The sequence below is a fragment of the Alosa sapidissima genome, chromosome 5 (genome assembly GCF_018492685.1).
Source record: "Alosa sapidissima isolate fAloSap1 chromosome 5, fAloSap1.pri, whole genome shotgun sequence".
In the NCBI taxonomy this organism is placed as follows: domain Eukaryota; kingdom Metazoa; phylum Chordata; class Actinopteri; order Clupeiformes; family Clupeidae; genus Alosa; species Alosa sapidissima.
This window is the reverse complement of record NC_055961.1, coordinates 18,093,217-18,107,492: the sequence shown is the minus strand read 5'-3', so window position 1 is coordinate 18,107,492 and position 14,276 is coordinate 18,093,217. Positions and strand designations below refer to the sequence as shown.

Here is a 14,276-nt window from a genome sequence, read left to right as displayed (position 1 = left end):
TAAAACCTGCAAAATTTGCCTGCAAATTGAGGAATTTTCAACATGGTTCCCTTCTGGTTGTGCAAGAGGCTGCTGCGCTGAGCTGTGTCAGCTGGGCAGAGTGCTCTTTGGCTTTGAGGCGCAGGGCAGCGATACTCGAGGCCCGCCGGTCAGCAGGAGAGGAGGTGGACATGGAGGGAGGTGTTGAGGAGGAGCGAGAGCTGGACAGGCTGTCCTGGGTAGGGACAGGACTGCCCACTGCTGCAGGTATGGGTAGCCTTGGATAGCTCAGTGGTCGCATGGAGAATATCCTATAGAGAAGAAGGGAGTGAGAAGAACGCCAGAATAATACACAAAAAGGGCAGGCATTTGGTGTTTAACGTGTGGTTATGGTGGTGGTTATCAACATACCCATAAAACAGGTAAGTTCACTCCGTATGAAGAAACATGCGTGCAAAGCCAAAAACTGAGTTAGAAGAGAAATAAAATAGCACATTATGTTCAAATATACCATATGCAGCACACTGTTAATGAATTCATTGGCTCTGAGACATTAATGTCTGTGCAGATATACAGACATTTAGTAGAGCATGTCTTTCAAAATCTTGTTTTTTTGTTGGAACAATAGTTAGATTTAACAGCAGTTACTGTAAATTCAGTAAAGCAATCTGAGCAAAACAATTCCATTTCAATACGTTCATTCCTTATATTGTAATGCTGTCTTCTTTGTGGAAGCAGTTCTGTTCGTCTGGGTTGGTGGCACTTACCGACCAAACGAGGGGCCGATGACAGCGGGGTGTCTGGACGTGGATACCACTGGGAAAGAACCAAGGTTGAGGGAGGAGATGGAACTGGCGAGAGACTGGCCAAATAAAGGGAAAGAGGTGGTTCCGTCAGTCCATGCTGAGTCCAAAAGTGGGAAAAGATGGGTCGGGAACGGTCCGCGACCTAAATAGTGACCCATGGGATGTATTGAGGGTGTAGGCCCCAGGAAAGGGAAGTTTAGAGACAGGGGTTGCACACCAGCTTTCTCTCGCTTTCTCCACTTGGCTCGACGGTTCTGAAACCAGACCTGGAGATGAGGGAGGATTAGCCACAGTTCAGATCATTTTATCTTTATATAAATATAGTAGAGAGTATAGTTCATTCAAAGATAATCAACGCACTTACAAGACTACAGAACTGTTTACCTGCACACGTGATTCTGTGAGGTCCAGTCGCATTGCTAGTTCCTCCCTCAACAGAAAAGAAAAAGAGTTAAAACTCAATAACTTCTTGGAGGTATTTAATTTGCATAAATATGGTCACAAGGTACTGGATAATTCAAATTTCTTATAGGGGAATTAGTTGGATGAATATATTTAATGGGAGGTATTGTGTTCTTTACTCAACCCCAGCCAACGATTTTACACATTTCCTGATCTGCTTATAGTCTCTGTATGATGGAGCCAAATACATATTGTGAAAACCAAATGCATTGTGTAATCATTCACATATTAAAGCAAGACAAGACCAAGAGGAATGTAGAATGTAGATTATCCTGAAAGCTGAGCGGAATGTCTTGACTTATTCCACATTCTAATCAAAAATCTACCCCATATTAAATAGATCTACATTTGACAATATTTATCATCATCCGACTACCTGGTGAACACGTCTGGGTAGTGTGTTTTTTGGAAAGCTCTCTCTAATTCCTCCAGTTGAAAATTGGTGAATGTAGTCCTGTATCTCCTCTGCTTGCGCTTCGGCACTCCCTCTTCGGAATCACTGCCTGCTGACATACAGACACAGTCCCCATCTTCTCTGAGACCTCCAGCAGTGCACAGGGCATCCTCATCCCCGAGAGACAATTTCGAGTCCCTGTACACTCCGTCTGTTACGCTGTGCCCCATCTGCATCAGCTCAGGGTTCGTTGGGGCGCTTTCTAGGTAGGACTGACGACGAACGGACGACTTCTGGCACCCACAAGGTTTGCTCGGAATGTGTTCATCATGTATTCGTCCCGTGTCAAGGACACCTTTGTCGGATTCAGAGAGTTCGGCAAGAGATCCTGAACCATGCAGTTGCTGAAGACTTTCTTTGTCATGATGTGTGTGGTCTGAAGTGAAAACACAGCCTATAAGAAGATGCAGCTATAGGCTACTTCATAGCCAAAAGTTCCAAAATCATATCGTGATGCTCTATAACCGAAAACCCCTAATTAACATAGAACACATCGAAAGGAAAAAAAGGAGGGAATTAATTGCCAAGCATAACAATTCAAAAAGTAGCCTAATCAGTTGATATCGTAAAAACAAAGCACACCCAGGCCTGTTCGGTCTCGAGGGAGTTTTTCCTACCATAAGGTCGTTCCCCTGTCCCAGAGCGCGATGGAGGATTTTTCCTGGCGTGGGAATAAGGGAGACTTCTTCGACCGAGTAAGCTGTCTATACAGTAGGATGAAACCGGGCCAGGGGGCCTGCACTTGTCGGCATTACCCTCGGGCGTGTCGCCCTCACCTGCGCAACTCATGTATTCCAATTTAAACAGTGATGCACTTAATCCTGAAGAGACGCACGTTAGTGTTCCGAGTAGTCCGCCAATGCCACTGTGTGGATATTACCAACTGTCAAAAGGGATGTGTACCCATACTCAGGCGCCTCCGATTGGTTGCCATGAGCATCTCTAGCGCCACTCCAACACCATATCAGTAATCATGTCACTAAATCCTAATGGCCACGCTTCCATGGAACTCATAAAGGCCCGCAGACTTTCCAGGTAGAGTATACGCACGCCCCAACCGGGCTCTCACGACAGATGCTAGCACAGATATAGGCTTGGCCTACAGTTTGCAAGTACAAAAATTCAGCACTGGGTCCGTGAATGAGCGAGCTGTGCAAGCTTTCTAGTGCTTTTTCGCCTCTCGTCAAATCTCGCCACCTTGTGGACTTTAAGTTATGGTCATGGTTGGCTGATGCTTTTGTCCATTGTTGTAGGCCTACTGTAGGCCTACAACAATGACAACATTATCGTTAAAAATGAACAGTCCCAATTAGTCATATTGGCTTCGTGAAATAATAATAATAATAATAATAATAATAATAATAATAATAATGGCAATAAATTATTTTAACAATAGAAACCTGCATTGATGGGATTTTCATTGAATTTGATGACCAGTAGTAAATATCTGGGAACAATTATTCATAAATTCTGAGGCCATCTGTAAGAAAGACTCACAGGACCGCCAGTAAATCTTCCTGGTTGGTCTGTGTTAAAGATACAGCTGTGAGCAGTTTCACGCAAGTCGTTATCATTTAGGCTACCTAGGACATTTTTCAGCCGGTTAGAACCTCCGCTGCGCGTCGGGGTCCGGTTCGCCCTGTCGGGACTTATTTTCCCAATAATGACCGGCGTTCTATACATTATTCCTTAGCCTACTTATTTTATCTTTTACTTTTTAATAGCCTATAATAATAATAATAATAATAATAATAATAATACATAGCACTTTTTCAAGCACAAAGAACAGTGCTTAATGTCTTTGGAGCGCTTTGGGTTACAGTCTGTGCATTGAAAAGCGCTAGCTATAGCCTATATGTGTTGTCTTTAAAGCACCTTGTGCTTGAAAAGTGCTATTAGGCTTTCATTTTATAGGACAACCATTATACTTTTTTGCCAAAAGAGTTCCTGAATGCTCTCTGTTTAGGATCAGGAAAATGTAACCATGGTAACAGTACACAACAAGTATCACTGACTTGTTGGGCGTGCGGTGTGAAAATGGAAACAAAACATGAAACTGCAGAAGAATCGGTCGATGGGCCATATTATCTCGAAAAGGTCTATATACCCTTGGACTCTGAGGATGACTATCAATACGAAGAAATTCTGGCTGATGACGACATGATCAGCATGACCGAAGGCGATGAAGATCTAGAAGCTGCTGTGAAAGCTGTGAGAGATCGCGCTGATGACTTGATTATACAGAGGGTTAGCTCGGCAAAACACCCAGTTTCTCATATTCCCGAGGCAGTTGACGACTTTTTCCGTAACTTCCTGGTGAAAATGGGCATGCCAAGGACTTTAGATTGCTTCCAAACAGAGTGGTACGAAATGCAGCAAAAAGGCTTGTTGAAAATAGGCCAGGTGGATTTTGTTCCTGATGCCTACTCTCACAACCAGCTCCTAGACAACGAGCTCAGAAATGTTCAGAAAGAACGAGACAGCTACAAGCAAGCAGCCCTTAAAGCAGCTGAAACGCTCGTTAAACTTAACAAAGAGAGGGACTTCCATCGTTTGCAACACAAGCGAGTGGTTCAGGAAAAAAACCGACTAATAGAAGACATCAAACGACTGAAAAAACACTACGCATCCTATGAACCTGCTCTTCGGCAGCTAACCGACAAGTACCAAGTGTCCTTGAAACAAAAGATGCTTGTCAGTTTGGAGAGGGATCGAGTTCTTGGCCACGTGCACAATTTGGAGGCCACTTTGCGCAACGCGCACTCATCTCCAGCGTTACGTTGTGTAGCTAAGCAAGGAAATGACAAAACTCAGCAGAATGTAGAGAAAGGAACAAAGCCTCAGAACACTGGAAGTCCTTGCAACCCTGCAACAGATCTAAGCCCAAACACTAAACACCCCAAGGATTCAGAGTTCCCTGCCAGTAGCCGTGTGAACCCTTACCTTCACCAGATCAAGGCTCTAATGCAGGGAAACAAGAGCCCATGCTGCTCATTGACCACTTGTGTGAAGGCCCACAGTATGCCAATCAGCTGCCTTGCACTTCACCCCCGCAAGATGATTGTGGCCACCTCGAGTGATGACCACCGCTGGCGCCTGTGGGGACTGCCTGCTGGGGAGATGATCATGACAGGGGAGGGCCACAGTGATTGGCTCTCCAGTTGCTGTTTCCATCCCAACGGTGGAGGTCTGGCCACTACCAGCGGTGACACCACTGTGAAGATCTGGGATTTCGCCCAGGGCCGCTGCGTTCTAACGCTAGAGGGACACACCCACGCCACCTGGGGCTGTTCCTTCCACTCCTGCGGAGACTTTGTGGCCTCCTGCTCCATGGATAACACTACCAAGGTGTGGGACCTGAACAGCGAGAGGTGCCGCTACACTTTGCGTGGCCACGTCGACTCGGTCAACAGCGTGGCGTTCCTGCCATTCTCCAACACGCTCCTGACCTGTTCTGCTGACAAGACCTTGTCACTGTGGGACGCGCGCACAGGCCTGTGTGCCCAAACCCTCTACGGCCACCAGCACTCTTGCAACCATGCCGTTTTCACCAGCCTTGGGGACACCATAGCCTCCTGCGACTCCTATGGGGTGGTGAAGCTTTGGGACGTGAGAAAGGTCTCTGCGATGCTTAGCGTGGACACCGGACCTCACCCCAGCAACCAGGTGACATTCAGTCCGTGTGGGCGAAGCCTGGCTGTGGCCAGTAACGACAGCACAGTAAAGCTGGTTGACCTCGCCTCGTCGCAGGTGACAAGTCTGACTGGACATGAGGATGCAGTGCAGTGTGTAATTTTTGATCACAAAGGAAATATTTTAATGTCTGCAGGATCTGATGGTTCCATTCTAGTTTGGTCATAAAAATCATACCTAATAATAAAGTACAATATCAGTAAAGGTGTTTGAAATTGTGTTTACCATGATGGCTATGGCAACACAACACATTTGGAAGTCAACCTCGCTCCTTGTGTTTATTCTCTATGCTTCATCATAAATGAGCAAGCAGTTAGTATATTTAAGACTGTTATATTGCTGAAGGTGACAATTTTCTACGATTTTGAGTTTTACAAACAATAAATACAATTTTATTTCTCTGGAAACATGCATGTGAAGCTCACTCAAATTACCTGGGTACTGCACTGTATGAAGGCACACTTCTTGTGAAGTTTGAAGATGTTTTTGCTGGCTTCTGTTCATTTTCTATTAAAGCTATTATCAAAGGTCTCTTGACAATGTTTCATTTAACACCATCAGACCATTCCGCCAGAGAACAGTAGTAGAAATGAGACAGATCAAATACGTTTGGTGTGTGTGTTAAACAGTGTTCACTTCCACAGTGTTTCCCAATTTCTCCATTCTCTTCTACAGTAATTACAGTGGGAGCTTAATGCTAGGACTGACAAACAAGAGAAACAAAAATATTCCCCCACAAAATATAATAGATATGGAACAGTTTTATTACAAATACATACTTCAAGTTTGTGTACACAGTGACGTCTATGGGGATGTAAGTACAATTTATTCCAATTAGTTCAAATAGCCAATCACTCAAATGCTATCCATTTCCAATTACAGCAGGCCTAATTTATACTCCACCATCATGTGAGGCTCTCCCATCACTTCACTTGTTGCAGGATCTGCAAGAAAAAAGAAAAACACCACATTTTAAGGAAATTAGAGAAAAAGCTGAGTCACTAAATAAGTCATTAAGGCTGCTGTAAGTGATATTGCCCATGTTAACATCCATCAGACGTTTCAATGTGCTGTAAGCAGAGAAGCACAATGGCAGCCAGGGATGCCCCACTCCTGAATACTTCCTGATTGGTTAATACAGTCAGACCAGATGTTTTAGTTTAGTTAGATTTCAGGCCAATTTAACAGAGCTACTGTGTATGCAACACTGGCTAGCAGTGAAGTGAGACTTCAAACATGATTGGCTGTTTGTAATTTCACCCATTCACTTGGTAAGGATTAGGGTTAACAGAACCTTAGCTTTATAAAAAATAAGGGGTGTACAAAACAAATGTTCAGAAAACAACTTCATGCATTTACCCCCTCAAATGTCTTTGCCCCACCCAAGTCTCTTACCGTTGAGGATGTCCTCAAAGCCAATGCTATCATCACTACCACGCAATGTGTCAAGGGCCAGGTTGGAGCTTTGCAGGAATGGTAAGCGCTGGATCTAATCAAGAGAAGCAGAAACATATCAATTTTATATCCAGCAGGGGTGTGTGATTACTTCATACATCCATTTAATGGTAAACTGCACTGAATTCTTAAATCTCATTATTACACTGGACACATTTTAGGCTAATTTATTGTCTGCAGAGAATGTGTGCGGAAGGTGGGGTTGGGGACAGCATATTTGTGTATTTATCCATCTTTATTATACGGCTCTTCACAATGCAAGTAGAATGCTCCATTGACTTGAATGGAATTTCCGAAAGTTCTAGCGGTCATTATTTCTTGGGAAAGGACCATTGAAAACAAGAATGACCGCTGACAATGGCAACAGAGTTTGTGCTTGGAACTTCATTCAAAAGTGAAAGCAGACGGTTGATCAGCTGTGTTCTAAAGAATGTTTGATTCAAGTTCAGCGTGTGTTGCGAACTATTTGTTTCTCAGCAAAAGCCACGACGAAACGGTAACAAAATAAGTGTAAAAAGACTTATCATGGAGTTCATTTTTCGTTTTGGCAAGTAGCCGTATAATAATCGGGATACGCTTACGTGTCTCTGCACCGTGACCACCTGAATATCCCTTTTTGGGATAATAAAGTTAACTTGGAGTTTGAATTGACATTTAAAAACAATGTAAATGTGGTCTAGGGATGCAATATATAATACTAATATAATACAGATATCAGCCATATAATGACTCAAATAGCTGATCAGGGATCAGAGCCAGGCCATTGACAATCTTTTCAGAAGTGCCGTTCGTCCTATTAAGAGTTTATGAGCCATCAAAATGATTATGGAAACGATGTTAAAAAAACTCTTTAGGGGGCCTAAGTGTGATGAAAAATTAGGGAATCTTTTTTTGGTTCAGTACTAACATTTGGTGCGATAGTTTGGACAAACTACCCCAGATAGTCCATACCTGTCTGGCTGCTCTGTATTCCATCTGCAGTTTAAGTGGTGCGTGGAGACCCTGAATGTTTCTGAGAGTGCTGAAGTTCATCTTGTCTTGGTTGAGCTGGAACTGTGAAGACAAAGTGCTCAACCATCAGGCCTGACAGCATAATTATTATTTCAATAATAGGAAATAAACATTAAAAATATTAGTGGACAACCATCATGTGTAGAATAGTCCAAAGAGATCAGTGTCTCGGAGATACATACAGTACCCTCCAGAATTATTGGCACCTTTGGTAATGTTGACTAAAAACAGGCATAAAAAATAATCTTTTGATGATTCATTGTAGTCTCACAATGAAAACAACAAGGAAAAATCCTCCATTGAAGGGAAGGAAATGTATTCTGAGAAAAAAGAAAATCTCATAAATATTTTTAACAAAAACATGTTGCTCACAATTATTGGAACCCCTAGAAAATCTTACATACAAAACCTAACAGCACTAACAGATGGCACCGGCCAATCAAGCCAATCGACGGACGGCACCAACCAATCAAATTACGGTTATACTTCAAGTAATTTGCATAGCTAGCGTCGGGAACACCCACTGGCATGCGTTGACGGAACGCAACTGTGTGAAGAAGCCGTTAATCAGAGTGTCTGTGAACTTTCAGAGGTAGTTCATTACTTTGTTTTTCACTAAGGTATGAAAATAAAGTGACACAGAAGCTAAATCCTCCGTCGTTTTCCAACATCAGAAAGACAAGAGAATACACTAAATTTAAATAAAAAGAAAGTGTGTTGACATTTGTAAGTCAGTGAATGTCTATACAAACTAGGTACTTTGTTGAAAATGCCAATATGTAGGCCTACAGTTAAAACAATGATTAAAAGGTTCTAATCAACTGGAAATGTAACAAACATGCTTGGACGAAGACCCATGGTTATCTCGCCCCCACGTACAGTATGGAGGATGGTAAGATATGTAATTTTTTGCCTAAGGACCACTATTGGAGAGTTACAGACAAAGGTGTCATCTTGGGGTCACCAAGTCTCCCAAACAATCTTCAAAAGTGACCTCACTGCAAATAGCTTATTTAGAGGGAATGCTAGGTAAACGCTTGTCCAGTCATTTAATTACCAATGTAAACGGCAGGAGTTACTGAATGGTACAGTGACTTTGTCTGGAAGTGTGGTCTATTGTCAGACGACATGAAAATTGCGCTCTTTGGCTAGGAACACTTTAGGTGTGTTTGGCGTACATAGAAGAATGACTATACTGAAAAGAACCCCATACCTAATATTTGACCTGTCGCTAAGCCCCGCACCCCATTGTTACCGTGTGAAAACTCGGACAAACAAACCAGACTTGATTAGAAATACATTGTGGACAATGGCAGCTGACAGTATATGAAAGCAGGCTTTGGGGACATTTTGGTCGAAAAAGGATTTACTTTCCTCCAGAAGCTATCAAAAGGGACTTAATTATGCAATGGAAGGGTGTATTAAAAACTTTAGAATACATACAAGGTGACAAGCAGTTGTGGCGAGTAGCCATGCAAATCACTGTGCAAAAAACACTGACGTTAATGCTAGCTAGCTAGCTAGTGGAAGATTTATACTAAGATATGTTAGGTTACGTTAATATTTCATGTAGTAAGAATATAGTAGTTGGTTAATGAGCATTTTCATCTTGGGATTTAACAGGGAACCTGTGCCCACGTTGTTGGCTTAGTAGCCTACATTACGTCGAGCTATTGCCAACGCGAGAGACGTCCTCTAGGCTACTGTTGATGAAAATATACCCCGTTTTCTAGCCTCTCGGGGTACCGCTATCAGTATTACACGTCCCCCTGCAAAACGTTTGAGCATGGTTATCCGTCGGGGTTTTTTGAGTTAATAAACTTCATAAATAACTATTAATTTGTCATTTTATGCCTCCTCCCCGTTGTTTCCTATGGAGTTGTCCGAGCTGATGTCCGAGTCCCGTTTAGGCTGGACTGTCATTGGCTCATCAGCGTTCTAAGGGCGGCGCTTAGCGACCATAGACAGTAAAAGAAAGGGTCAATCAATTATGATGGAGAGGCTGTGCTATTGTGGGGCTGTTTTATTCCCAAAGACCTTGGGAATCTAATTAAGGTGCATGGCATCACGAACAACATGAAAAACCTGAACATTTTTAAAGGAAATCTGTCAATCTCTGCCAAGATAATAAACTTTGGTCATGATTGGATCATTCATCAGGTCACTGAACCACAACAAATGTCCAGATCAAAACAAATATGGTTTAATGAACGCAAAATCAGGCTTCGACTATTGCCATCTAGTGGCCTGATTTAAACTCCATAGAAAAACAGTGGGGTGAGTCAAAGAGGAGAATACATCTTTTGTAAAGACCAACAGTCTTGAATCTCTTGCTTTGTGTTCTCCAACTCTATGGGGTGTCATAGGTGAATATTACATTAATATATTTATTGGAAAGGGGAGGCTTAAGAAAGTATTATAAGCAGGGGTGCCAATAATTGTAAGCAACATGTTTTTGTTAAAAATATTCATTTCTTTATGAGATTTTCCTTTTCCTCAAAACAAATTTGCTTCCCTTCAAGGTTGGATTTTTCCTATTTGTTTTCATTGTGAGATTACAATAAATCACCAACAGATTATTTTTTTATACCAGATTTTAGTCAACTTTAGCATGGGGTGCCAATAATTCTGGAGGGTACTGTAACACACAATTATGTGTGCAATAATAATTATGCTCAGAACTATACAGTTGAGCTCATACGTTTATGAATCCATTGACTAAAAAGAGGAATAAAAAAAATAAAAAAAATTGGGAATTTACATCCTGATAAAAGTTCTCTTGGCCTTTGGAATTAAAATAGCCCCAGATCATCACATAACCTTCACCATGTCTCACGATTGGCATGGGGTACTTTCCATAAGATCATCTCTCAATGCAATCAAACCAGCTATTAGGCTAACTGAAATAAAACCATGCCAATCTCTAGGTATGGTGAAGGGTATGTGATGATGTGGGGCTATTTTAATTCCAAAGGCCAAGGGAACTTTATCAGGATGTATAGTACCCTGGATCCATGAAACTGGCCTTTAAAAATAAAAATCTGCCTGCCTCTATGGGAATTTAACAAAGGGCTGTGAATACTTATGCTCCCTGTATTTTAAGGAAGAACATTTATTTATTTACTATACGTTATTCATTCACAAAAAGAAAATTGCTGTTCTTAAAGGCTGGATATTTCCTCATTTTTTACTTAAGGCATTAGATCAATTTCCAAAAGATGATTTTTTATTCCTCTGAGCTCAACTCTATAAACTTCACCAAACTTATTGGTTTGTGGATGCTCTGTTACATGGATCTTACATATTTTGTAGGCAACAGAATACATAATAACAATAATAATATATAATACAGAGAAACTCACATTCTTCTCTGAAAGTTCCAGCTGATGACTAGGGAGCAGTTCATTCTTCACACTGGAGAATCTGAAACCGTGACATAGCTTTCAGTACAGCGAAACATTTCAGACAAAAATGTGCATAACCATCTGAGAATTATTGCAAAACATACAATGTCATGTACAACACAAACTCAGTGTTGCTCGCTTCACAAATAATAGTAGTTCACATCACACAAATAACTCAAAATGTGTAATATGCTGTAAAAGTAATGTTGGCATAGCATGCAAACCAGAGGTGGTCCATCAGAGGAGGATATGGAAAATTGTTCTCCTCAAAACAAGTGTACCAATGTTGCAGTCTTTCTCTTGATACAATCGATACCACGTTCACATGTTGCATTAAACCTTTCATTTTCTTTCTAAAAAATAATTTGTGAAACATTATATTTCAATGACTCTCTCAGCAGTGCTTCATAGCAGCTTGAGAAGATACAAAGGGGATTGTTCTCCTCATCAAGGAAGTAGAGAATGTTGTGTTCAGTGGGGGTCAGCCTGGGTTTAAAAAACCTAAACCCACCGCAGCAAGTCCAGGTTGCTTTGGATAAAAGTGTCTCCTAAACTAACTAAGTTAATTTCCCATTCATTTTCTCTTTTGAGATTTCAAAAAGTCTGTATGTATGGCTTATAATCAAATTCTCAATGGAGAAAATTCATTAGGTGTTCAATTGCAGAAATAGAGCAGTTGGTCACTGTTGAGCACTATCGGAGAGAGGGTGGGGGCTTCTATAAAATCAAGATGTGAGTAGCTTTTAATGGTGCATACAAATAAAACAAATCCTTGTATATAAGCAGCTGTTCATAATCAGACAGGTCAGACGGGTCTCTGACATTCTGTAGTAGCCCACACATTGTGTTTACTGCTTGATTTAATCATTTTGATTTTGTGACATATTATTGACATAAATGCGACATAAAATCTTCCTATAGAACACTTTGCTCCTTTCATTGGTTATTTCACCAAATAATTTGGACCTATTTGTTTTGCCTACCTGGTGAATGCACATTGGTAAATGAGTTTGCCTTATTATCCTCAACTTTATAAATCACCAGTCACTACTGCTGCCAACATACAAGACATCACAGATTGCAAATGTAAGACAGTATTCCAAAACTTACCCCCTGCGCATTGTGTCCTGGACCCCATAGGCTCCTGCTTGAGGAGCAAGCCCCGTGACAGGGACACTGTCTTTCAGTTGAGAGCGAAGCCCACGAGTGTTCTAAGTAACGTAGGAAGAGTTTAAAATGGTAAGGATTTAGTTTTATTTAAGTACGTACATGACAATACAGGACACTAGAAAGTTAAACTATTAGTTATGTCACGTATTATACGCAGTTTCAGTTTCACTCATTAACGTTCCTTGCCATTTTAGCTACACATTTAGTAATAGATATTACCATGTAAAAACCATGCGTAAGATAATACAGTAAAGACCAGGGAGATCAATTAAAGAATTACCACACACAGCCATCTCCTTAGTTCGTTGATACAACTTTACCTGGCTCGCGCTTAATACAACTTTACCTGGCTCGCGCTTAATGGCCATCACTGGCTAACATGACTGTCGTGACAAGGCATGAAGAAATGCCAGAGTAGTAGGGCTGGCTTCATCCAAAATGTCGCATTTACGGTTAGCTAATGAATATATATATTTGCGGAAAAAAACATTGCAAACACCAGATAATATCAGCTAATGATAACGTCAAACAACACAAGGCTAGCAAGACACAATGACGCATCACTAGGTAGCTATGCTAACTACGTAGCTGACTTAAGCCTGCTCCAATAAGAATGCATTGCCATTCAAATGAACCAAACAATCAAAAGGCATTGAAATACAGAACTTATGCCAACAACATGGGGTTTAAACATTAAAAGAGAAATCACATTAAAGAACTAATAACTGTAACAACACCTACCATGTTTCCTAAACTGTGTGATGGATACAAAATGAAACGGGAATAGTAAATGCTTCCGGTTCAAACAGTCACATCCGTTCATGCTAAACAGGCTCTGTTTCTGTGTTTTGAAGAATAGTGTAGAATTGTGTATTTCACCCTCGAATTTATGTTCTCGCAAGACATATGCATATTTTGTTACATGAATACAAAGATACATTAAAATATAAAGATAGAGAATACTAGAGTACAAGCTATAAATATATAAAATGTTCCCTATGACTGCAGATGGGGGTATAGCTCAGTGGTAGAGCATTTGACTGCAGATCAAGAGGTCCCCGGTTCAAATCCGGGTGCCCCCTCTTTTTCCAAAATTTTGTTTGCAATATTGACTACTGACTGACACACACTTGACATGTCTAATATCAGCTGACATTATACCCAGATAGATGCGACACCAAATTCAGGATTATTCACAGGACAATTCACTATTATTTGCAGTTCATGCCTGCAGCCAGGTCCTAGCAGTGTTAGTCACTGCGCGGCTCGTCAAGCTATAATTGGTGGCTCGTATGCAGCTTTGGCGAGATTTCGCCAAATTTGGTTTTACTCATTTTGAGTAGGCCTAAACTGCAGTGGTGTAGCGGGGATTTTTAAAGTGGGGGGACGCTATTTTAATGACATCATTGCAAAAATTGTCACACTCGCACCTCCACATACTTAGGTGCGTAAGGCCAAGGCTTCATTCATTACCACACGTAAAACATGGCAATAACAATAGCAAAAGCAGGATTTACACGCATTCAACACGCTGTGTGGGCAGTGTAGCTCAATTTGAGGGGGCGTCATGAATGTCATTGCGAATGATTAAAATGCAGAGGTGCACAGCCAATAAAACAAAACAAAAAAATAACAGAAAGAACATTGGGCAGGCAAGTGCCAGTCATTTGAAAAGTTTTTGTTTAGATGAAAGTAGCTACACCAATCGTAAGTTTTACCTAAAGTTGTTCAGGTTCACCGATGGGTCATTACTTATGGTTAAATAGCCTTATCTATTGGAGCTCCCTCGATAAAAATCACTCGTAGGCTATTACTCACACATGCTTATCGTGTCATTTTGAC

The 14,276-nt window shown here is 41.3% G+C and overlaps 3 protein-coding genes across 4 annotated transcripts; 1 reads left to right on the top strand and 2 right to left on the bottom strand.

Moving 5' to 3' along the window:
- Positions 1-112: 112 nt before the first annotated feature.
- On the bottom strand, positions 113-6,030 carry LOC121709489 (aristaless-related homeobox protein). Of its 2 annotated transcripts, none has more exons than XM_042092917.1 (6): positions 5,829-6,030; positions 1,624-2,077; positions 1,170-1,215; positions 747-1,051; positions 391-445; positions 113-290 (listed from the first exon to the last, which is right to left on the bottom strand). In XM_042092917.1, the coding sequence occupies exons 1-6, from the start codon at positions 5,896-5,898 to the stop codon at positions 150-152; spliced, it is 1,071 nt and encodes a 356-aa protein (XP_041948851.1). In that variant the 5' UTR covers positions 5,899-6,030; the 3' UTR covers positions 113-149. The 2 variants fall into 2 exon arrangements, with proteins under 2 accessions (XP_041948851.1, XP_041948850.1); XM_042092916.1 differs by lacking the exon at positions 5,829-6,030 and adding an exon at positions 2,319-3,328.
- LOC121709488 (sperm-associated antigen 16 protein) lies at positions 3,671-5,925 on the top strand. Its single transcript, XM_042092915.1, has one exon. The coding sequence runs from the start codon at positions 3,739-3,741 to the stop codon at positions 5,560-5,562; it is 1,824 nt and encodes a 607-aa protein (XP_041948849.1). The 5' UTR covers positions 3,671-3,738; the 3' UTR covers positions 5,563-5,925.
- Positions 6,031-6,137: 107 nt separating the features above from the next.
- Positions 6,138-13,289, bottom strand: LOC121709491 (proteasome maturation protein). The gene is made up of 6 exons (XM_042092918.1): positions 13,176-13,289; positions 12,375-12,475; positions 11,223-11,283; positions 7,801-7,902; positions 6,790-6,883; positions 6,138-6,338 (listed from the first exon to the last, which is right to left on the bottom strand). Exons 1-6 carry the CDS (start codon positions 13,176-13,178, stop codon positions 6,271-6,273), a joined length of 429 nt encoding a protein of 142 aa, XP_041948852.1. The 5' UTR covers positions 13,179-13,289; the 3' UTR covers positions 6,138-6,270.
- Between the last annotated feature and the right edge of the window lie 987 nt (positions 13,290-14,276).